Source organism: Dreissena polymorpha, chromosome 3, assembly GCF_020536995.1.
Source record: "Dreissena polymorpha isolate Duluth1 chromosome 3, UMN_Dpol_1.0, whole genome shotgun sequence".
Classification (NCBI taxonomy): domain Eukaryota; kingdom Metazoa; phylum Mollusca; class Bivalvia; order Myida; family Dreissenidae; genus Dreissena; species Dreissena polymorpha.
The window spans coordinates 29,405,565-29,429,951 of NC_068357.1; the positions used below are offsets into that span (position 1 = coordinate 29,405,565).

Here is a 24,387-nt window from a genome sequence, read left to right on the forward strand (position 1 = left end):
CAACAATGTGCACAAAGAAATAAAAATATTAACCAAGAAAAGTTATTGCATTTGGAGCCTGGTACAAGTCAAGTGCTTGTGTGTAATTCAACTAGCACTAGCCTGTGCTAGGATCTAAGGACAATTATCAACACAGTTTTTAAGGAAGGAGAACAATTTAACAAGAAGAGGTATTGCCTCTTGGAGCCTGGTACAAGTTAAGTGCTCGTGTGTTATTCAACTAGCACTAGCCTGTGCTAGGATCTAAGGACAATTATCAACAAAGTTTATTGAAGAAGGAGAACCATTTAACAAGAAGAGGTATTGCCTCTTGGAGCCTGGTACAAGTTTTGTGCTCGAGTGTTATTCAACTAGCACTAGCCTGTGCCAAGATCTAAGGACAATTATCACACAGTTTATTGAAGAAGGAGAACCATTTAACAAGAAGAGGTATTGCCTTTTGGAGCCTGGTACAAGTTTTGTGCTCTTGTTTTATTCAACTAGCACTAGCCTGTGCTAGGACCTAAGGACAATTATCAACACAGTTTTAAGGAAGGAGAACCATTAAACAAGAAGAGATATTGCCTATTGAAGCCTGGTACAAGTCAAGTGCTTGTGTGATACTGTGAAACCATTTATTTTCATCAGCACAAAATTTCGTCCTTTTTACAAAAATGACTATTTCGTCAGCACTTAAATTTGTCCATTTCTGGTTTTGAAAATAAAGCGTCCGATTTGTTTGTAATGTTTGTAATACATGTAATACGCGGTTGCGAAAAAATCGTGCTGGGGAAAGAGGGTTGACACTTGAAGGAGGTGGGCCTTGTTTGGCATATGCCAATTAACAAGTCTGTTATGTCAGGTGATAGTAACTGTCCCTTTATATTTTATTTCATTGACACTTTCTTTGTTATGATTAGCGGATAAGTGGGACTGAATAACCATTAACAAGTGTTTTAAACAACAAAGCCAATTGCCAATTAGTCTTTTTCTATTACAATCACGGACAACCAAACACAAATCAATATGTTCTTTATTAATTTGTAATAAAAGCGCAGAATATATTTCAGTCAGGTGTTGATCACACATCGTCATATTTTAATTGCGTTTAATAGTATTGTCTTTTATCCGGATTCGACGCGTGTTGGCTGTATAATCTGCGACACCCCTGAAAAACACAATACACACACTGGGTAATAAAGTTGTTAACAATTAGCGCTAATCAACACTATTATACCTAAACGAAGTCGACGCATTTGATACAGCCTTATTGCATTCGCGTTTTACAGGAAATGTCAGTTGTCAGTACACTGTATAATGTACACCCCTTTGTGTCAAAACCGTATTTAACTTGAGTGTGAATAGTCGACTGTTTCATGTTCTTTGTATCAATACCATCCGGGTATCTGTACTATAAGTAAACAAGTCTAAAAACAAGGTGCGCGCTTCCCCATATGGGTATTCGGACGTTAAAAAAATTGACCTACGGTTTAGCGTTCACGCCGTCGAAAGCTTTTAGCAATATAACTCGTTTGTTTTCACTATTTCTTTACTTGCAAGAAATACTAGTGGCTTATAACTTACCTTGCAATCTTTTTTCTCGCATTTTGCGAGTGTGCGAGTGTTAATTTTGAGCCCTGTGTATATGCGTGGATTACGCTGGATTTAAAATTCCTCATGCCTACGGTAATTCAGTCTTATTTGTTTCAAATAGGCCTTTCAAATATGGGACATGATTGTTCGTTAGGATCTTAAATTCGTCCATCGGTCGAAGGACGAAAAAGACGAAAATTAATGTCTGACGAATAATAATGGTTTCACAGTATTCAACTAGCACTAGCCTGTGCTAGGATCAAGGACAATTATCAACACGGTTTATTTAAAAAGGAGATCCATTTAACAAGAAGAGTAATTGCCTCTGGAAGCCTGGTACTAGTTTTCTTATTGTGTTTTATTCAACTAGCACTAGCCTGTGCTAGGATCTAAGGACAATTATCAACACAGTTTATTGAAGAAGGAGAACCATTTAACAAGAAGAGGCATTGCCTCTTGGAGCCTTTTACAAGTTTTGTGTTTGTGTGTTATCCAACTAGCACTAGCCTGTGCTAGGACCAAAGGACAATTATCAACACAGTTTTTAAAAGGAAGGAGAACCATTTAACAAGAAGAGGTATTGCCTCATGGAGCCTGGTACAAGTTTTGTGCTTGTGTGTTATTCAACTAGCACTGGTCTAACAAAATCCTATCACAAAAGTTCAGCATGAGCACGTTCAAACTTCAGATGGAAGTTTGAATGGGAGGAAAAGCCTTTCATGGCCCCTACTCACCATGTCTGTTAGGGGTTTCCCTTTTCTGCTGTAGGAAGGGGGTTGGCACAGCCCCTGGAAGTCTGATGGCCCCGGGCATGTCACAAGACCAGTTACTGTGCTCCAAGGGGCTGCCTATTGATTGGCTGCCTACTGCAGGGGTGCCTACTACATGATTGGCAGAGCCATTGATCTCTGGTCTGTAGGTATCCTAGAGGAGAGGAAAAACTCAATAGAGCAGATATATATGAGCTGCACTCAGGGGGTCTGTAGGTATCCTAGAGGAGAGGAAAAACTCAATAGAGCAGATATATATGAGCCGCACTCAGGGGGTCTGTAGGTATCCTAGAGGAGAGGAAAAACTCAATAGAGCAGATATATATATATATGAGCTGCACTCAGGGGGTCTGTAGGTATCCTAGAGGAGAGAAAAAACTCAATAGAGCAGATATATATGAGCTGCACTCAGGGGGTCTGTAGGTATCCTAGAGGAGAGAAAAAACTCAATAGAGCAGATATATATGAGCCGCACTCAGGGGGTCTGTAGGTATCCTAGAGGAGAGAAAAAACTTAATAGAGCAGATCTATATTATGCACTCTGAGAAAAGTGGCCTTTTGCATGCGCTTAAAGTGACGTCTCAGATAAGCCCGTTCTGTCCAAACAGTCTGGAGGGAAATTAATTTCTACCTAGACTGAATTCTCGTTCACAAGAGACTTTCTTGAAACAAAAATGTCCATAAAAATGGAAAGCGTTGTCCCTGATAAGCCTGTGGAGTCTGCACCGGCCAATCTTGGACCATACTTTATGCACAAGCATTTAGCCTATATACACTAGTTTTCCCACGAATGAAGCCCATAGATATTTTTACTTCTGAAATGTTAGAAGGAAGTCATTACGCACTTCATAAGTGTTCAGGTTATAGGTACACTCTTCGAAAGATTTAAGCTGGTAAATTAACATGCAAAAAAATACAATTAAGGTTAAAAAAAATGTACTACTATAATAATGATACTGTAGCATAGCCATTTGAACACTTTAAAAAAATCTTATCAGGTTATGATATTTTAACCCTTTCCCCCATAACAAGCAAAGTGAAAATGGCTTTTGCAACCAGCATAAAACCCAAACAGCCTGCATGTAACTGGCAGTCTGTTCAGGTTTTATGCTGTTTGCTGCTCATCAGTATTTAAGGGTTGGAAATGAAGCCTTTAAAACTTGAATCTAGTAAGAAATGTCTTTAATTAAATTTAACTGTCCTAAGGGATTATATATAGATAAAAATACGCATCTAAGTGGAAAATGGTTAAGTAACTGATGATGAGGTTCTATTATTAACAGCAGGAAGTAGAGCTTTGTCACAGAGTTGACGTATACCCCCATGTGCCGCATTGACACAGACTATTTTGCATGCTGTCTTCACAAAACAAGAGAAGCTAATTTATGGCGATTTTTAAGAATTATTATGCCATTATCATTTATGGCCATTTTTGACCTTTGAACTCTAAGTGTGACCTTGACCTTTGAGATATTGATATTCTTTCGTGCAACATACCGTCCAATGATGGTGAACAAATGATTTTAAAATCTCACAAAGAACAACATAGATATGGCCCGGACAAGCACATTTATGGCCTTTTTTGACCTTTGAACTCAAAGTGTGACCTTGACCTTGTAGATATCAATGTAATTCTTTCGCGTGACACACCATCCAATGATGGTGAACAAATATGCCAAATGATTTCAAAAATCTCACAATGAACGACATAGTTATGGCCCAGACATTAGCTCATTTATGGCCATTTTTGACCTTTGAGCTCAAAGTGTCACCTTGACCTTGGAGATATCGACCTAATTCTTTCGCGCGACACACCGTCCAATAATGGTGAACAAATGTGCCAAATGATTTTAAAATCACACAATGAACGACATAGTTATTGCCCGGACAAGCTCATGTATGGCCATTTTTGACCTTTGAACTCAAAGTGTGACCTTGACCTTGGAGATATCGACATTATGTTTTTGTGAGACACACCGTCCAATGATGGTGAACAAATCTGCCAAATGATTTTAAAATCTCATTATAAATGACAAAGTTATGGCCCGGACAAGCTCATTTATGGCCATTTTTGACCTTTAAACTCAAAGTGTGACCTTGACCTTTGAGATATCGACGTAATTCTTTCACGCGACACACCGTCCAATGATGGTGAACAATTGTGCCTAATGATTTTAAAATCTCACAATGAACAACTTAGTTATGGCCCTGACAAGCTTTCGGGACAGACCGCCAGACAGACCGACGGACAGACTGACCGACAAAGTGAGTCCTATAAAATGTACACACAATTGCTGAAAAAAGTAAATGTACACCTAAAATTCACATATTAATCTTTAATACCAGTAAAAATTGTATTTTCACACTTATTCTTTAAGCTGAAACAATTGATGACAATGACTCGATTCATTTTTTGGCAACAGCATTTTAAGCATTTTTTATGTAATCCATTTAAAAGACAGTTAAAAATCTTTCTCCATTTATAATTGGTGCCAACTTTGATAAAACTGTAAATGTTTCAGAAAGATCTAAATGTTTCAGAAAGATTTCAAGCAAGTTTATAATTTGTACACAACATCTCTGTTGCTTATTGGACAAAAAACGTGTACACATTAAAATGAGTTCTTAATGAACGAATAATTACATAACAATCTTCAATTATTATCAATTTTTACTTTTGCTTGTTTGGGCAATGTTCATTGGTTGTCCTCTTCAAAAACTGCATGAAATAATAAATGATTGGTATACACTTACATTAATTTGATTTATTGGCTTTAATTCTTTAGTGTCCATGTATTAAAAACAGTGTAAGGTCTATGTAAAAGACAGGAAGAGCCTTACCTTAAAATGGTTTCTTATATTTCCCACCAAATGCAAGATAATTTTCAGATGACCACCTTCAATTTCTGAAAGAGAAAAATACATTTAAACAACTTGTATGTAAAGGCAATCTATTAAAATGTAAGTCAAAGGATGAGAGCTTATAATGTGGAAATTAAATTGATTTCACAAGAAAACTGCAATACAGTGCAGCCAAGAAATTTAACTCAACATACTATTGATTACTGTGTGAGTAAAAGGATGAAGTCAGGACTAGATATTGATTATACAATAAAACCATGGCATGATGAGATAAATTTAGCATTACTAGTTAATCTTTAAAGATGGAACAATGTACAACATGCTTTCTAACAACCTGAGTACCTTTAATGATTGTGTAATGGCAAAAACATGAAGGAAGATCTTTTGAAAACAGTCAAAACAATAATCATCATAACTCTCCTCCTCCTCCGCATCATTATTATCATCATCATCATCATCATCATCGTCATCATCATCGTCATCATCATCAGCAGCAGCAAAACCATTACATCATCACTCCCATCATCATTACTACCACCAACACAATTATCATCATTACTGCAATTTTGGCAAATAGGAAAATGTATCAGTGTTGGGCCTGTATAAAAAAAAATGCACGCACAATCCTGACACTGACGATAATTTGTGTAATGAAATCCTAGAAAGAGGACATTTCCATGGTGAAATCTTCAAATTGTGAGTTTGTCGAATTATAATTGCTGGGTACTTGAATTAACTGCACATACCCATAAAAATGTTCTTTCACATTTTGCACTAAAGTTCTTAATATCTAACAAAGAACAAACACTCCAATTTGTTATTGTTACTTGAACATAACAATATCATCATGTCATAACACTAAAACCACAACAACTGAGAATTTTATGACTGCCCCAGACATGTTTTGACACTAGATCAGCTGATCTAAAAAAGTTACAAAATTAATGTCATTTTGTTCATTTTTTTAAATAATGTGTAAAAAAGTATATTCAAACAAACACATGTCAACTAATTAAAAGAAATGCATTTCTTAAGCATACAATTAAAAACTACAATTACAACAGAAATGGTTTGATTGGTTTAACCTCATATAATTTAATCAAGCAAGGCTCTCATGGTTATACCCAACTAATTGCTTTTATATTTCACTTGCTAACAAACTGATTTTTTAACAAAACTAATGCAACTTTTCTTTGTTTTTGTTTTTTTACGGATGGCAGTAAAAAGTTTAGCATTTTTTCTCAACGTGCTCTTCACTGTTGCATTGTAAAGGTAGATAGAAAATTGCTGCATCATCATCAACATCATCGTAAATACCATCAGCAGCACCAGCAGTAGCAATTTCTGTCTTACCAGCAGGTTCCAGACCAGAGATATCAACACCCCGCCTACAGAGGAACTTGAGGCAGTGGAGAATGTTGCGAACTCTCTCCTCCTTGGTCTGTGGATTAATCTTCACACAACTCAAGGAAACTCCACCTGAAAGCAGGGCATCATACACTGACAATGCATGCACAGATCACACAGGCTAATCAGGGACAACTCCTTCAACCTAGACTGGATTTGTGTTTAGAAGAGACTTTCTTTAAATGAAAAATACCATAAAAGCGGAAAGTTAAATTTTGTCCGTGATTAGCCTGTGTTGACTGTACAGGCTGATCTTGGCCAATACTTTACCCACATACATTAAGCCAAGTTTTCCAAGAACCAGGTTCAGTATATATCTGCAGGGATCATATTTTCCCGCAACATCAATCGGTCTGGATTTAAATGGGGAAAAAGTGTCCGAAAATGTATAACCGAAATCATGACAAATTACGTTAAAATATAAAACATTGATTTTGCCATTGATGAAGGTGGTATAATAAATGTTGAAATTTAATTCCCTTAGGCATTTTTTTAAACGGAACATACAAGTTTTCTCATTTGGTTCTATCATTTGCTATTTTATTGTTGTTTCGTGTGCTGTTTTATCTGACTTTTCATCGCTGTCAATATTATCAATCTGTCATTCTGTGTGATTTGAAATCACGCGTCTAAACTTCCAGTCGTGGTTATTCAACAACAAACAATAAAGTAAAAGAATTATTTTGATTCTATCACGTTTTTTACTAAAGATTCATACAATGTATATTATTTTTCTTGTGTACTATTTTATATGAGTGTCCGCCCATAAAAATAACTTTCGGCTGTTCTGTTGATCAAATCCGCGACTTTCATTCATTTATTGCCGGATTATTACGCTGGTGGAAAATGTATCGGCATGATTTGTTTATAGTTACAGAGCGTGCTTTCAGGTCCGCATATCATTATTGCAGAATATCCGATTTTCTTCTTTGTTTATATGAAAGTTTACTGTTTCATGCATGAAATGCACAATGTCCATGTGGATAACATCAGGGTTTTCATCTCACAAGTAACTGTCAACAACTTTATCGTGGACAAGTACACATTACAGACCGATAAATTAGTGTGCTAGGTATAAGCCATTGAAATTATCGATTGATATTGACACGGGGTTATACACGCATGACTAATACACAACCGCGCGAATCTTCGCTGCTTGGGGTCATAGTCCGCCTTATCACACCTAATCGAGATAAGAATGTAAATAGGGTGTGTTAGCATGTGCACTGTGTAATCCATTTCATGACATTGGAATTTTAGCAAACAGAATCGGACCGACTGTTTGGGATTTTCAATCGGTCTTTCATGACCCCAATCGGTCTAGGACCGACAAAACCGAAAAAAATATGATCCCTGTATATCTGTCATATAAAATCTATAGTTTGCTTAGTATATATACATCTAAAATGTGCAGTTTAAACTGTCTAATTACAAAGATTCAAAACTAACAGCATAATTAACAGTTAATTATTATTTTCAAATCTTATATAATTATTTTTCTGAAAAACTGCAATATTTTTTTATTCACCATTTGGGAATGTGTCTGGGTCCCTTTGGATTTGGAAAATTGCTGCGTTTTGACTAAAATCGGGAAATTTAAGTGTTGTCGTTGTTTTGCTAACAATTTTAAATGCTTCAAAATTTAGAATAAAAGTATTTTCAAGGTTCAACTACAGCTGGATGATAACTAAATTATAAGATCTAAAAAAAATATTTTTAAGGATATCTTCAATTGGTAATATTCAGGTCCCATTTTGGAAAAATATATACTTTTTTCCATTGGGAATGGGGCCAAATACCAGCCCCCTGTTTGAACGAAAGAAAAAAACATGAAATGTACGCTGAGGTAATGGGGCCAAATACCAGCCCCATGCTTGAACAAAAGAAAAAACATGAAATGTACGCTGAGGTAATGCTTATTTAGATGGTAGTTTATCTTACCTCATACAAAATACTTTTTTTTTCAAATTCCGACTGTGCATTTATCCATATTAGGTCAGCACCTTTTCATTTTCACGTAAGTACAATTAATTATGTCAAGGAAGTAAACAAAACAAGTTTTTAATACATTACAGCTAACTTTCCTCCCATTATTATGATGATGCTGGAGAAAGAAAGGTTCTCGCTAAGATAAATTTGTTTCACATCTTCTTACCCCCACTTCACGTTATTATAGAGGGCAGTAATGTTAAATTTGACTCTAACTATGTTCTCACACAATATTCATTTACTGACCAAGTATCACACTGTACGGAGTCAGTAAGAAAATGTGTAACTAATAAAAATTTTTGCTAACCATAATAATTTGGTTTGCTAAAAGAGCAATAATGAATTCCAATTACATTTATAGAATAAAATCATTAAAAACTTACAAATAATTACTTAAAAAACAAACATTTTTGTTTCATCATACATACCTATTATTTCCAGTAAAGTAGGTAGAATGTAGCCGTCGCCTATACTGGTGCGCAGGTCAGTTATAAGAGGTAGACGATGACCTAACAGTATTTCATTCACCCAGTCAGTATAATCCTGAAATCAAACAATAACTCTGGTTAAAGTGACATGCACTGTGGGGTATAATGCTGACCCTAGGGATCATTTTCTTCCAATGGTGGATCTCCACTCTTGCACTTTCTGAAGTACTAGTGGTCTTAGTAAAAAAGTAGGTCAATGTCAGGGTCAGAATCAGGCCAGTAGACAAAGTTGTGATGAAAGGGTTCAAAAACATTATCCATGAAAAGTAACGAAGCTTTTTAGAAATCATATAATATATATACAAGTCATTTAATGTAAACTTCATACAAAGGAACGGAGGGAAGAACAGATGGATAAAAACAGGCGAAACACTATTAATGCCTATCCCAAACAAATACAATTTAAATTTGCGCTTGACAATTTTGTATTCCTTCTTTGTTTATTTCTATTTCTACTAAATTTTTTGCAAATACTTGTTTGTGGGTCTAATAATAACAGTTTATAACAAATTATCAATTCTTCATTTTGTTCGGAACCTTATTCCAAACTTAGCCTTGAAGTGCCTGTCTAGACTATTATGAACATGTCAACATGTCTGTTAACCTTAACTCAAGTCAAACACTGTTTTCATCTAAACTTAACTTTAACTAAAACAAAACAGCAACTTATCCCTAAAACCAGAACTGCCATTTATCAAATTCCTTATAATATATCCTCCATTCTGGATTGCATATCAAATAACAGAAGATTGGCATGTGCTGTTATTATCTGATAGCAATTACACTTAAAACCCTCACAAATCTATTCAGTGCATTACTTAGGTAAAAAAATAGACCCCCTATGGTGTTATATATCATGACTAAGTTCTCAGTTTAATTATTATACTCCAAAATCAGCAAAAATATAAAAATTGTAAACATGAAAATTTCCTTTCATCATAGATGACATTAATTAATACAGTACTAAAATACTGACATTAAAATAAATTATCTTAAATTTTATCAATTAAACATACCAGTTGGTGGAATGACAAGGAAAACATTATCATGGAACAAATTGCATGGGATCAAATTATGCGCAATATCAGCACTCTAAATTACTCAATTGAGGCCTGATTCCATTTGAGCCGACAAAAATACTCATGAAACTAAATATAGGGTCTCCAATCAGGGACCTAGATTTTGTTCTGTTCAGCTCCATTTAAATCCAGAAAAAGGCCATGTTCTTAAAGGGGCCTTTTCACAGATTTTGGCATGGTTTGAAGTTTGTCATTAAATGCTTTATATTGATAAATGTAAACATTGGTTCTAAAAAGGTCCAGTAAAAAATCAATAAAAAAATAAAAAAAAAGAAAAAACAGGTAACCCTCAGCAGGACTCGAACCACTGACCCTTGGTGTTCTGGAGTAAAAAGTCTGCGTATTAGACCTCTCGGCCATCCTTCCGTATACCATTATAGGTGTATTTTATACTTCATATAACCGATCCTCGTAGTTTCACAAAATATGACGACAACAACAGAACTCTCCAAATTATTAAAGGGATCTTTTCACGCTTTGGTAAATTGACAAAATTGAAAAAAAAATGTTTCAGATTCGCAAATTTTCGTTTTAGTTATGATATTTGTGAGGAAACAGTAATACTGAACATTTACCATGTTCTAATATAGCCATTATATGCATCTTTTGACGATTATAAAACCTAACAAGAGCACCGCCTTGCGGGTGCAGACCGCTCATCTATTTTCTTTTTAAAGGTGAAGGGACTCGCATTTTCAATCACAAAGAAGGGAGGAGTGGAGTGAAGAGGGGTGTATAGTGTGGGGTTGTGGACATTTATTACATTATCTTCCAAAAAAGCGAAAAAAAAAAAAAAAAAAAATCGGGGGGGGGGGGGGGGGGGGGGGGGTTTGGGTGCGATGGTTGGACGGTATTTCAAACATAACCGTTTAAAAAAAAAATGGGGGAGGGGGGGGTATAGTGTGAGGGTGTGGTGATAATTTGTGAGATGATCTTAAAAAAAAAAAAAAAAAAAAAAAAAAATCAAAAAAAAAAATTGGGGGGGGGGGGGGGGGTGGGGTGGGGGGCTGGGGTGGGGGTATAGTGTGAGGGTGTGGTGGTCATTTGTAAGATGATCTTAAAAAAAAAAAAAAAAAAAAAAAAAAATTAGGGGGGGGGGAGGGGGGGAGGGGGGGGAGGGGGGGGGGAGGGCACGGGGGATGGTTTGGGTGAAGTCTATTGTGGTATGTCAGGTAAGAGTAGTTTCATCAAAGTATCAATCAAATCTAATCATAAATAAAGAAGTTATGGCAATTTTAGCAAAATTTAATAATTTGACCTTGAGAGTCAAGGTCATTCAAAGGTCAAAGTAAAATTCAAGTTGCCAGGTACAGTAACCTCATGATAGCATGTAAGTATTTGAAGTTTGAAAGCAATAGCCTTGATACTTCGAGTGGATCGAAACACAAAATTTAACCATATATTAAAAGTTACTAAGTCAAAAAGGGCCATAATTCCGTAACAATGACAACCAGAGTTATGCAACTTGTCCTTTTACTGTACCCTTATGATAGTTTGTGAGTGTTCCAAGTATGAAAGCAATATCTATGATACTTTAGGGGTAAAGTGGACCAAAACATAAATCTTAACCAAATTTTCAATTTTCTAAGTATAAAGGGCCCATAATTCCGTCCAAATGCCAGTCAGAGTTACATAACTTTGCCTGCACCGTCCCCTTATGATAGTTCATAAATCTTGCAAGTATGAAAGCAATAGCTTTGATACTGTAGGAATAAAGTGGACCTAAACACAAAACTTAATCAAATTTTCAATTTTCTAAGTATAAAAAGGGCACATAATTCTGTCAAAATGCCAGTCAGAGTTACATTACTTTGCCTGCACAGTCCCCTTATGATAGTTAGTAAGTGTTGCAAGTATGAAAGCAATAGCTTTGATGCTTAAGGAATAAAATGGACCTAAACACAAAACTTAACCAAAATTGTCAATTTTCTAAGTATAAAAAGGGCACATAATTCTGTCAAAATGCATGCCAGAGTTATCTAACTTTGCCTGCCCTGTCCCCTCATGATAGTAAGTAAGTGTACCAAGTTTGAATGCAATAGCATTGATACTTACTGAGAAAAGTGGAACTAAACGCAAAACTTAACCAAAATTTTCAATTTTTTAAGTATAAAAAGGGCACATAATTCTGTCAAAATGCACGCCAGAGTTATCTAACTTTGCCTGCCCAGTCCCCTCATGATAGTAAGTAAGTGTACCAAGTTTGAATGCAATAGCATTGATACTTTCTGAGAAAAGTGGACCTAAACGCAAAACTTAACCGGACGCCGACGCCAACGCCAACGCCGACGCCGACGCCAAGGTGATGACAATAGCTCATAATTTTTTTTCAAAAAATAGATGAGCTAAAAATTATAAAGCGTTGCAACGCGAAACGATTGAATAACTTGGAGAGTTCTGTTTTTGTCGTTAAATTTTGTGAAACTACGAAGATTGCTTATATAGGGTATACAATTCGTCAAGTATGTGTACTCGGCGGAATGGCTCAGTAGGCTAAAGCGTTTTTACTTCAGGACTCTGGCAGGACTCCAGGGGTCACTGGTTCGAAACCTGCTCCGGGCAATGTTCTTTTCCTTTTTTAAATTTTATTCTTGATTTTTTACTGGAGCTTTTACGATCCAATGTTTACATATATCAGTATAAAGCATTAAATGAATAAGTTAAAAAATGCAAAAATCTGTGAAAAGGCCCCTTTAATTCGTTTCGCGTTGCAACGCTTTATAATTTTCAGGTTTTTAAATCGTCAAAAGATGCATATAAAGGCTATTTTAGAGCATGGTAAATGTTCAGTATTACGGTTTCCTCACAAATATCATAGCTAAAACGAAAATTTGCGAAAATGAAACAACTTTTTTCAATTTTGTCAATTTTCCAAAACGTGAAAAGGCCCCTTTAAATCTAATAAACTTAATTGAATATGTGACTTCATATAAAGGGACTGAGGATTAAACAATTATGATTGATATCAATAGTTTTGCTAAAGTTATGATTTATGACCTTGGTTTTCATTATCTTTGAAATGATGCTATGGCATAAAAGTCACATAAAATAACAATACCTTGTCACGGAAGGATTTCAATAAGATTGTAATTTTATATTAATTGCATCATTCAACTTATTTATACAATCAAACAATATATACCAGTATCCAGGGATCATATTTTCCCGCAACATCAATCGTTCTGGATATAAATGGGGAAAAAGTACCCGAAAATGTATATCCGAAATCATGACAAATTACGTTAAAATATATACCATTGATTTTGCCATTCATGAAGGTGGTATAAGTCCTTTAGGTAATTTTTTTAAACAGAAGATACAAGTTTTCTCAACATTTGCTATTTCATTGTTGTTTCGTGTGCTGTTTTATCAGACTTTTGTTCATCATTGTCAATATTATTAATATCAGTGTACCGAGGTAAGTCTATACCGATGTTTTAAATCGTTGTCGACTCCATAATAGCTTACAAACATGCACTGAACCAAACAAATGTCTGCGCGTAAGTTGGCTATTGACAGTAACAAAACCAAATAATTAAGAAATAATTTGTGTACGTTATAGTTTGTTGTCAATTAACCCACGGCCGATAGTTTAGATGCTTGGGGGTTAAATCACGAGAGCAAAGCACAAGTGATTTGAAACCATGCATCTAATTTTCCAGTCGTGGGTTATTCAACAACAAACTATAAAGTACACAAATTATTTCCATTCTAACACGGTTTTTACTAAAGATTTATACAATGTATATTATTTTTCTTGTGTACTATTTTATGTGAAGTTCCGCCCATAAAAATAACTTTCGGCTGTTCTGTGGATCAGATCCGCGACTTTCATTCATAATTATATTACCGGATTATTACGCTGGTGGAAAATGTTTCGGCATGTTTTGTTTAGTTACAGCGCGTGCTATCAGTGTATAATTTTCGACCACCCTCATTAATTTCGGAGGCTTCTTTAATCCGCTGTTAACAAGTTTTTGATTCTTGGTCTGACGTGCAATAAGCCGGTCCTGACCGGTTTGGAGACTGCAGCGAATGGTTAATCACACCTAATCGAGATAAGAATGTCATTAGGGTGTGTTAGCATGTGCACATTGTAATCGATTTCATGACATGGGAATTTAAGCAAACAGAATCGGACCGACTGTTTGGGATTTTCAATCGGTCTTTCATGACCCCAATGAGTCTAGGAGCGACAAAACTGACAAAAATATGATCCCTGCAGTAGTATCATAACTATTTCTGATTTAAATATATTTACGAGTTATAACAATACATAAATTATACTATTCCAATTTTAATCAGATAGAGTAAAAACAAGGACAGCGCGCTCGACTATTCTTCGAGTGCTTGACATTATAACGTAAGCCATCATGGGGAAATTGTTCATATTCAATAATTTATTAGACGATCTTTCAAAAATAAAAAAATTAAAACAAATTTAGGGGGGGGGGGGGTTGAGAGGGGGTATAATGTGGGGTCTGGTCAACAAGAATGCAAAATATAAAAGCAATATGTCAAAGGATATAGGAAATATTTGGGGTAGTACGCAAACTTTAACATAGATTTATCAATAATATGCATATTCTAAGTATAAAAGGGGCAATAATTATATCAAAATGCTTGATAGAGTTGTCTGCTCTTGTTTATATGTTGGGGTGATGTTGGTAAACAAGTATGCAAAATATGAAAGCAATATGTCAAGGGACAATGATAATAAATGGGGTAGTACGCAAACTTTAACATTTGTTGCATATTCTAAGTGGAAAAGGGGCCATTATTATGAAAAAATGCTTGATAGAGTTGTCTGCTCTTGTTTATAGGTTGGGTTCATGTTGGTAAACAAGTATGCAAAATATGAAAGCAATATGTCAAGGGACAATGAAAATAATTGGGGTAGTACGAAAACTTTAACATTTGCACGCTAACGCAGACGCTGGCGCTGGGGTGAGTAGGATAGCTCCACTATATATATTTCATATATAATAGTCAAGCTAATAAAGTTCAGCATTGCTCTGAGAAAACAGGGCTAAATGCATGAGTGTAGTGTTGTTCCACATAAGCCTTTGCGCCTGAACAGGCTATTCAGGGACAACACTTTCTGGATTTTTGCTAAGAAGATATTTCCTATATGAATAAAAAACAGGGGACAAAATTGTCACAAAACCAGGTTTTCAATTCGAAAAAAAAGTATGATAAAGGGAGACAACTCAAAGTGAACTGATTGTTTATAATTAACCCCCTTTGTTTCAAAATAAATCTATTTTTAGTTGTTGCGACCTTGACCTTGGAGATATTGACATAATTCTTTCATGGGACACACTGTCCAATGATGGTGAACAAATGTGCCAAAGGATTTAAAAATCTCACAATGAATGACATAGTTATGGCCTGGACAAGCCAAGCTCATTTATGGCCATTTCTGACCTTTGAACTCAAAGTGTTACCTTGACCTTGGAGATATGGACGTAATTCTTTCGCGCGACACACCGTCTAATGATAAAGAACAAATGTGCCAAATTATTTTAAAATCTCACAATGAACAACAAAGTTATGGCCCGGACAAGCTTGTTCTGCCCGCCCGCCCACCCGCCAGCCCGCCCGCCCACCAGCCGACATTCGCCAATCTAATAACCAGTTTTTTCCTTCGGAAAACCTGGTTACAAATACAATATAAAGCAAAGTTAAGTGCCTGAGTAAAAGCAGAGGGAATAATTGCCAGATAGTCAAGATGGCGACATCCATGCGGAGACAGGTATTTTTCGCTTTTTTATACCCTTTATTACTTTTGTTTAATTTTTAAATGACATTCATTTTCCAGCCATGTCAGTAAAAACGTGATAAGTGTTTATTTTGTATTAAATTCTCTTTATATCTCGATTTTACTCCCCGGGAATTTTCTTAGTGGAGCTGTTAGTAGGTCATCCCTCTAAGAAATAAGTAAAAGAGTAAAGTCGAGATATAGAGCAAATATTAATATGAAATAAACACTAGTAACTCTCTTGCTAACATGGCTGAAAAGTGAGCATTATTTAAAATTAATACAAGTAAATAAAACAGCAAAAATAACTGCCTCGGCATGGACGTGGCCATGTTGACTTAATAATGATCGCATGGTTACCCCCTCTGAAAATGCTCGCGCTAATCTTACATGCCACTTTACATACCAGCATTAAGCCCTGTTTTCCCACAACCAGGTTCAGTGTCTACTTGTTGTATAAATCCAACAACTTCACCATAAGTAGCTGTCTTTTCATGTAAAAAATTTAATTAAATTCCTATTTTGTAGCATATAAACTGCCAATAACATTTCAATTTCACTTACTGTGTCGGTATAATATCTGCTTAATTTGACAGCCAAGTGAGGATTTTATTACAGCAATTAACTATTCGATATTTATAACGGCACTTGATGAAATCCTGATATAATGCTCTATAGATTTTAAAATAACAAAAAATTCAAAATCTTTAATTCTGCTAAATGTCAAACAAAGCAAACAAACACAAATTGTTTACATATTTATAAGATTATCAAACATCCTTTTATCCTGTTCAATTTGACTAAGTGGGATTATAAAGGCAGCCCATAAGGTGTGTTGACATTCCATAAGAAATCAATATCCCGCTGAGACATTCAATAATATGAATCCCCCGCCCTGAGTTGGGAGATATATTGATATATGTTTCAGGTCTTCATTATACAGCAGGTGCCTGACTCTGCTGAATACAATTTTTTTTTATTAATATCAGTAGCAGCTGCTGTTTCCATTGTGTTTTTTACTGATGATTGAATATATAAGATCAGTTGTGTTAAGACACAAGCAAATTGTGTGTTACGTAATTTTGGGGTAAAATATGTTTTTACAAGTATTAGGTAATGAGTAAAAAATGAATTAAGCAAGAAACACAGTTTATAACCACTGACCACATCAGAAACATATACATATAAATATCCATTCTTAATGCAAAAGACATTTATAATACATGAAGACATATGTTTAAATAGCAGCATCTGAAACAAAGCAGATTTGGGTGGATAACAAATTCACTGTTTATTTGTTCTGTAAAATAATATAAATAAATAGACAGTTGCTTACCCCTTAGTTGACATAGTAACCATTGTTGGGTTGACATAATATGTTGTATTACCCTATATGCCATATATTGATACAATATTATATTATATACTTATTTCAGTTTTAATTGTGCCATAAACATCTTTTAACATAAGAGCTAAAAATGATAAAGTCTGAAACCTAATACATTTAGAAATATTATCCGACACCTAAACATTATGAGATTTAATTATCTCTTCAAAACTATTCCAAAGGATTCTATTTAAATGGGTCAATAACTAATCATCTCCCAACTAAAGTTTCAATTATATAAAGTGTTGATCCCGACTAAACCCTCAATGACTTAAATTGTAATAGAATATGATCACTGATCTTTGCCAACAGAATGATACATGAGTGTGCCTACCCATAACCCTCATAAAATAGCATTCACTTGGGATAAATCTACCGCATTCAAATATTTGCAATATTAAAATTCCTTATTAGCATGGGAGTGAATGATATTGCATTTCTGTACGTTTGTCCCCAATGAACAACTTAGTTCAAATCTGTTTCATGACACTATCTTTTTTTTTTCTTTTTTTCACTACAATTTGAATTGTGTGAACTGTTCCTATTTAATATTACTTTTGACTTTATAACCACACATGTATTAAACAGGAAATCAAACAGCAGGATTTTCAAACAAAATATTCTATTAAGAATCAATTTATACTTAAAATTGATCTTTTCCCAATCAATTGTGAATGACTAACTCAATTGGTTTTAATTATGTTCCATTGATTAAAAGCCACTAGATAATGATTAACTATTTCCTTGTTTCCAAATCAATGTCAAAAAGTTATATGCTCCTGTTTAAATAACTTTCTCCAATAAATGTATGTTTGTAAAGTGCTGAATTAACAATAAATAACATCACACAGGTAGTTATAAATTGCCACTATACTAATCCCACTGCCGTTAAATGCACTTTTTGACACTGAAGATTTCATCCATTATTTCAGCTTTTAATCTATGAACTTAATTATTAGAATGCATCAACCAATTTCATGGCATTCTTTAGAATTAAATTGTATAATAAAATTAACTTATAATTCAGGTTCTATATTTTAGTACACTTTGACAGGCAGAATGAAAGGTTAGCAATACACAATATATTGTATGTTACAATGCCTTTGGCAAAACTTCAAAGGTAAAACTATTAATATTTAAAAATAGCTGACTCATTGACGAGCCATGCATGTCAAACATGTTGATTTCAATTAAAGATTTGTTAATAGTCTAACTGATGGGTCTAAACTGCTTGTTTTACAGTCAATACAATCAGTAAATCAATAGTTTCAACACATATTAACCCTCTGTCAGTCAAAGTGTTGTAACACATTATGCCTTTGAAAAAGAATATAAAGACTTTTGCAATGATAATATTTCTTTGGCCGACATTCTGGCATCAGTAATGTATTGTTCCAGACTCAGTTGTATTGACATGAAAAGACATAGAGCAACTAACAACTTTAAAAACAAAACAACAGCCTATTCAATATCATGGCAATTAATAGAATGAAGTGAACCAATAATGAACTGAACATGAAAAACAAACTCAAAATGTATGGTTTGATAATTGATTTGAGCCTTGTTCTGAGAAAACTGGGCTTAATGCATGTGCGTAAAGTGTCATCCCAGATTAGCCTGTGCATTCCGCACAGGCTAATCAGGGACAACATTTTCCGCCTTAACTTGATTTTCTGTAAGGAAGGACTAACTTGAAACTAACAAGGGCTGTTTGTAAAACATGCATGCCCCTCATATGGGCTGTCAGTTGTAGTGGCAGCCATTGTGTGAATACGTTATTGTCACTGTGACCTTGACCTTTGACCTAGTGACCTGAAAATCAATAGGGGTCATCTGCAAATCATGATAAATGTACCTATGAAGTTTCATGATCCTAGGCCTAAGTATTCTTGAGTTATCACCCGGAAACCATTTGACTGTTTCGAGTCACTGTGACCTTGACCTTTTACCTAGTGACCTTAAAATCAATAGGGGTCATCTGCCAGTCATGATCAATGTACCTATGAAGTTTCTTGATCCTAGGCAGGTTTTTTTTTGGCCCGATTTTATAGCCGAAATTAGGCTATATTCCCAATCGCAAAAAGAATACTTTTTTCTTAACCAAATTTTCAGTTTTCTAAGTATAAAAAGGGCACATAATTCTGTCAAAATGCACGCCAGAGTTATCTAACCTGCCCAGTCCCCTCATGATAGTAAGTAAATGTACCAAGTTTGAATGCAATAGCTTTGATACTTTATGAGAAAAGTGGACCTAAACACAAAACTTAACCAGACGCCGACGCCAAGGTGGTGACAATAGCTCATAACTTTTTTTTCAAATGACCTTGACCTTTGACTTTGTGACCTGAAAATCAATAGGGGTCATCTGCAAGTCATGATTAATGTACCTATGAAGTTTCATGATCCTAGGCCTAAGCGTTCTTGAGTTATCATCCGGAAACCATTTTACTATTTCGGGTCACCGTGACCTTGACCTTTGACCTAGTGACCTGAAAATTAATAGGGGTCATCTGCGAGTCATGATCAATGTACTTATGAAGTTTCATGATCCTAGGCCTAAGCGTTCTTGAGTTATCATCCGGAAACCATCTGGTGGACAGACTGACATACGGACCGACATGTGCAAAACAATACTTCGAAGGGGGGCATAAAAATACCATAAAAGCGGAAAGTGTCATCCCTGATTAGCCTGTGCAGACTGCACAGGCTATTCTGGGATGACACTTTACGCACATGCATTAAGCCCAATTTTCTCAGAACGCGGCTTATTTAAAGAAAACTATTTAGTCAAGGATATTTTTAACACAATGTTCACACTGACCTGTAAGTCTATAATAAAAAATCTTTCAACACAAATAATTGAAATAAGTTGTAAATAAATAAATGTCTCTGACAACATGAAAAACACATTATGAGCAGCATGTATTTTGATCCCAATTTCAACCATTATTTACAAAAGATATCAAGTGAGCCATGTGCAATCATGAGATACAGAACCTTGTCTGTCAATGTAAACAATCTCATCATGCCATGTTTGAAGGCAGCCAGCTTTTATCTGCCATTTACAACTTAATTTGGATCTCGACCACACTTGAAGGTGCTTCTTATCAAACACCCCATTAAAGTTACACTCATCTCAAGTTGGGGTGAAAGGAATCTGGCTGATTAAGAAACTTCTGTGATAAACGGAGAATTGCAGTGTGATACACTTTGTCAGAAAAAAAGAGTTTGCCTTTGTTATGTTGGGTTCATCAAATGATTTAAAACATGGCTTTTTTCCAGGGCTTGTTTTACCTCTACAGGCTGTGTTTTGAAGAAAAGATAATTCTTTACTGTTATGGGAATATTAAAGTATGAGAAAGAAAAATGGGGAAAAATCTATGTTAGTTGAAAAATGCATGAGGAGGAAGTCTCTTGAATACTCTGGAGCAAGTTGAACATACTTATAGTCAAATGTTTATTTCATAAACAAAAAAAAAGATTCAAATGGCCAACAACAACAACATAAACAAACAACCAGATTTAGAAATTGTACGCTAAAACCTTAAGTTACATCTTAACCTTATGTCACAAAATCCCAGAGATCAAAGATTAACACAGCCTAATCTAAACAGCCTATTTTGTAATAACCCATTGTTTAGCTAGCAGATCAAGTAATTACTAATGCTACCAAAGTGTTATTTAAGGCCCCAGGACCGATTAAGAAGTAATCCTGGCAAAAGTACAGTTATAATGACTCAAGATTTTTACCACGCTGCTGTAATTATAATTTACACAGATTTTGTTTCTATAAGCTCAACTGTGTCATGTTTAAAGCAAAATGAGTGACTTATATACAAACAAGCTATAACAAAAGTTTGGATATAGAACTGAAATTTAACAAAATGTTTAGGTTCATTTTCACAATTATTATAGTGTAAAAGCTTAAATGCTTTAAATTAGTGAACATAATAACTAAGAGAAAACCAGATGGCAAAAAAACCCAGACAAATACAACATGTTGGTATACATACTTTTTATTCCCAAATGTTATTCCAGAAACGTTGAATGAATCTATTAATATGTATGTAAGTTCTATAAGCTGCCAAAAAGTGCAATTTGTATTTAATAAAAAAATTATGATTCCACAATCACAACACAGGGTTTACCATCCACTTTCAATTTAACACAAACTCTTGAATGAAGATATTGATATACACACTAATAAAGGCGATCCTGTATTTGCACTAAGAAAATGAACATAGCAGTATTTACATCTTACACACTGGTCTTTCCTGATTGGGCGGAAACTTTACGGTTTGTTAAAATCTATGAATATTGGATTTACCTGTTATCAGTACTGCATTTTGACAATGTGCCATTACAGCCAATGAACCATTTCCATTAGTTTTCAATTGTACACACAAAGCATGTAAGAGCACGAACCCGTTATCAACCAATCAATTCGCAGATCGCACAGATACAAGTATAGATTTTCAATGCAGGCCTATTGGTAAACAACAATTAAATAAATGGTACACCACTTTAAATGATTCTAAACACTGAAGAAAAGAGTATTGTGTGGCTTTATTGCCTCCAAGTAAGTGGATAATTAACCCAAAGATCTCTTAAATAAACTAAAGATAAAATTGTTGTTAAAAAGTGTTACACGGTCATTAGTTATTAAATAGAGGCTTCTTTTACATGAACACATCATTTCGATTATTTACATACCACTTCATCCTACAGATTAAATAAACTTAAATAGTTTAATCCAGACAAAAAGTTAATCCACATATGCCATCAAATTCACACCATATAATATTAAAGAATTTTTTCTCCAAAAAGTGAACGGAGTGGAATGCTATGTTTAGAATACCACTATGGCTGCCGCTTTTGACATTTTAAAAGTATATGCTGCATGGTGAAGATACTAACAGCTGACTGTTATTAATAAGTCTGGACCATATTCCAGAGCTCCAGATAAGGGTCGTATTTTCGTAATTACGAATTATTTTCACGTCTGTTACGTATTTATTTTAAAATCTTGTCGTACCATTAAGAATTACAAAATCAAGTTACGAATATTATTTTTACATCGGTTCGTATCGATTTTTTTAAGAGAATTTCGCGTATTAAAGATCTTTTCGGTGCATATATAGAATGGTTATCGGGTTTGTTTAACAAAGCGCATTTTTTCCAATAAAAGCGGCGTTTACAGTCTCTCTGTCAAAAAACAATGGCGGCGCCCAGAGAGCATCTTAAAAAACTGCAAAGCGTGCAAAAACACGATTTTAACATATTGTACGCAAAGTGAGCCGAAGTTGAATGTTAAGAAAGACATTATAGAAAAGATCTTATACGATGTTGTATGTTCAGTTGCCGACACAGTCGGAAAAAGCTAAAAAAAAACGCGACATGACGGGTCCAAACTTAAACAAAAAAACATTGAACGAGTGGAAGGGACAATTCCCGGGCTAATCGTTGAAAATATTGTGAAGGGGATACCCGTTTTAAATTGTGAAATATGTAAAAATTCATCGAAGGCATGCAATCTAAGCACAGTTTGGGCATATGAAGGTATTTGAAAAATAAAATTGTATAATACTGAATAGACATAGTTGAACTCGTATAAATAAAGTTGCTAGTATCTTTATTTTGATTTTTTGCATGAAAATAACCATTATTATTTATTTTTAGGTCATTTAGAAAAGTTAAGAATTATTTTTCAAAACTTAGTAGTAACATTAAGAATAAAATTTCAGAGTTAAGAATTATTTTTGAAGATCTGGTAGTAACGTTAAGAATTTCACAAAACCTTATCTGGAGCTCTGATATTCAATATAATGGTGCCATGCTCTGGGAAAACAGGACTTAGTGCATGTACTTTCAAGTATTGTTCCAGATAAGCCAGTGCAATCCTAAACAGGATTTTAAAAATGAAGTGTAAATACTTCCTTAAAAAAAATAAGGCCATAAAAGCAAAAAAGTACCATACTTCACAATATAATAAAATAATTTTGTTTGTTAACTTTGTAATATTTCTTAACTGTGTTGTATTTACTTTATTTATTGAAACTTTCTGATAAATAACAAAATAATTTTATATTGTCTAGTCTGTCTTTATTGATTAAGTAAATTTATAGCATTTTAGTTACTGATAGAAATGATAAGTTCTATGATTATTTGAGCAAGAAAAGTTACTTTTAGGCCACATCAAGCTGATCATTGTTCAATGGAATTTTGAACTATAAAAAATAGGAGTGATCAGGGAGCGCAATAAAAGAAAAAACATACCGGTACTTATTTCATTTTTGCTATAAGACCAGAGGCAGACGAAAAGTGCTAAATGGTAAAACATAACATCCACATTAATTTTACTTTTCTGCAACAACCCATTCAAATATTTTTACTTGCCAAATGATTCATTTAAATACCATCTGATCTTGTTTGTCATTGACGTTTGTTAGTAATTGTAACAAAGTACCCTAAAGTTGTGTTTTTGTCATTTAGTACTTTAAATTATTACTAGAAATGGCGTGGCAGAGGCCGACGCGTATCCCCACGCCGCATGTTTGACCCAGGGGGCACCCCAGGGTTGGTAATGGGGCCATACATAGTTGAGATTGACCGTATTGTCATACGAGATGTTCAGTATCAATTGGAAGTAAATCGGTGAAGAAATGAAGAAGTTAATGTAAAAGAACATCAAACAAGAGATGTGTTTGTCAGAAACACAATGCCCCCTACTGCGCCGCTTTGATTTATTTTTAAAAAAATTACCATTTGGCAGGTTCATTAATTACCTCCCTTTAAAGCTTATAACTTCCCTTGGATTTGTTTTTTTTACCTTTGACCTTGAAGTTTGACCTTGACCTTTCACCACTCAAAATGTGCAGCTCCATGAAATACACATGCATGCCAAATATCAAGTTGCTATCTTCAATATTGCAAAAGTTATGGACAATGTTAAAGTTTATAAAATAAAAAAATGAGTGAAAATCTCTGACCCGGCCCCACCTCAACCCCATAACTTTTGACCCAGGGGTCAGATCAAAATTCCAAATACATGTAGTGCAGGGTCGCACATATG

At 34.7% G+C, this 24,387-nt stretch overlaps 1 protein-coding gene across 5 annotated transcripts in view; it reads right to left on the reverse strand.

The window, feature by feature from the left end:
• Nucleotides 1–24,387, reverse strand: part of LOC127873449 (uncharacterized) — a 59,467-nt gene that overhangs the window by 30,029 nt on the left and 5,051 nt on the right. For 3 of the 5 annotated variants that reach the window (XM_052417321.1, XM_052417324.1, XM_052417320.1), the window contains exons 2-5: nucleotides 9,029–9,143; nucleotides 6,558–6,683; nucleotides 5,184–5,248; nucleotides 2,307–2,496 (exon numbers count right to left, since the gene is read on the reverse strand). In XM_052417321.1, coding sequence (XP_052273281.1) covers nucleotides 2,307–2,385 — 79 coding nt within the window. In that variant the 5' untranslated portion in view covers nucleotides 2,386–2,496; nucleotides 5,184–5,248; nucleotides 6,558–6,683; nucleotides 9,029–9,143. Of the gene's footprint in view, nucleotides 1–2,306; nucleotides 2,497–5,183; nucleotides 5,249–6,557; nucleotides 6,684–9,028; nucleotides 9,144–21,328; nucleotides 21,432–21,642; nucleotides 21,787–24,387 lie in introns of those variants that run through there. The other 2 variants (XM_052417322.1, XM_052417323.1) reach the window with 2 other exon arrangements.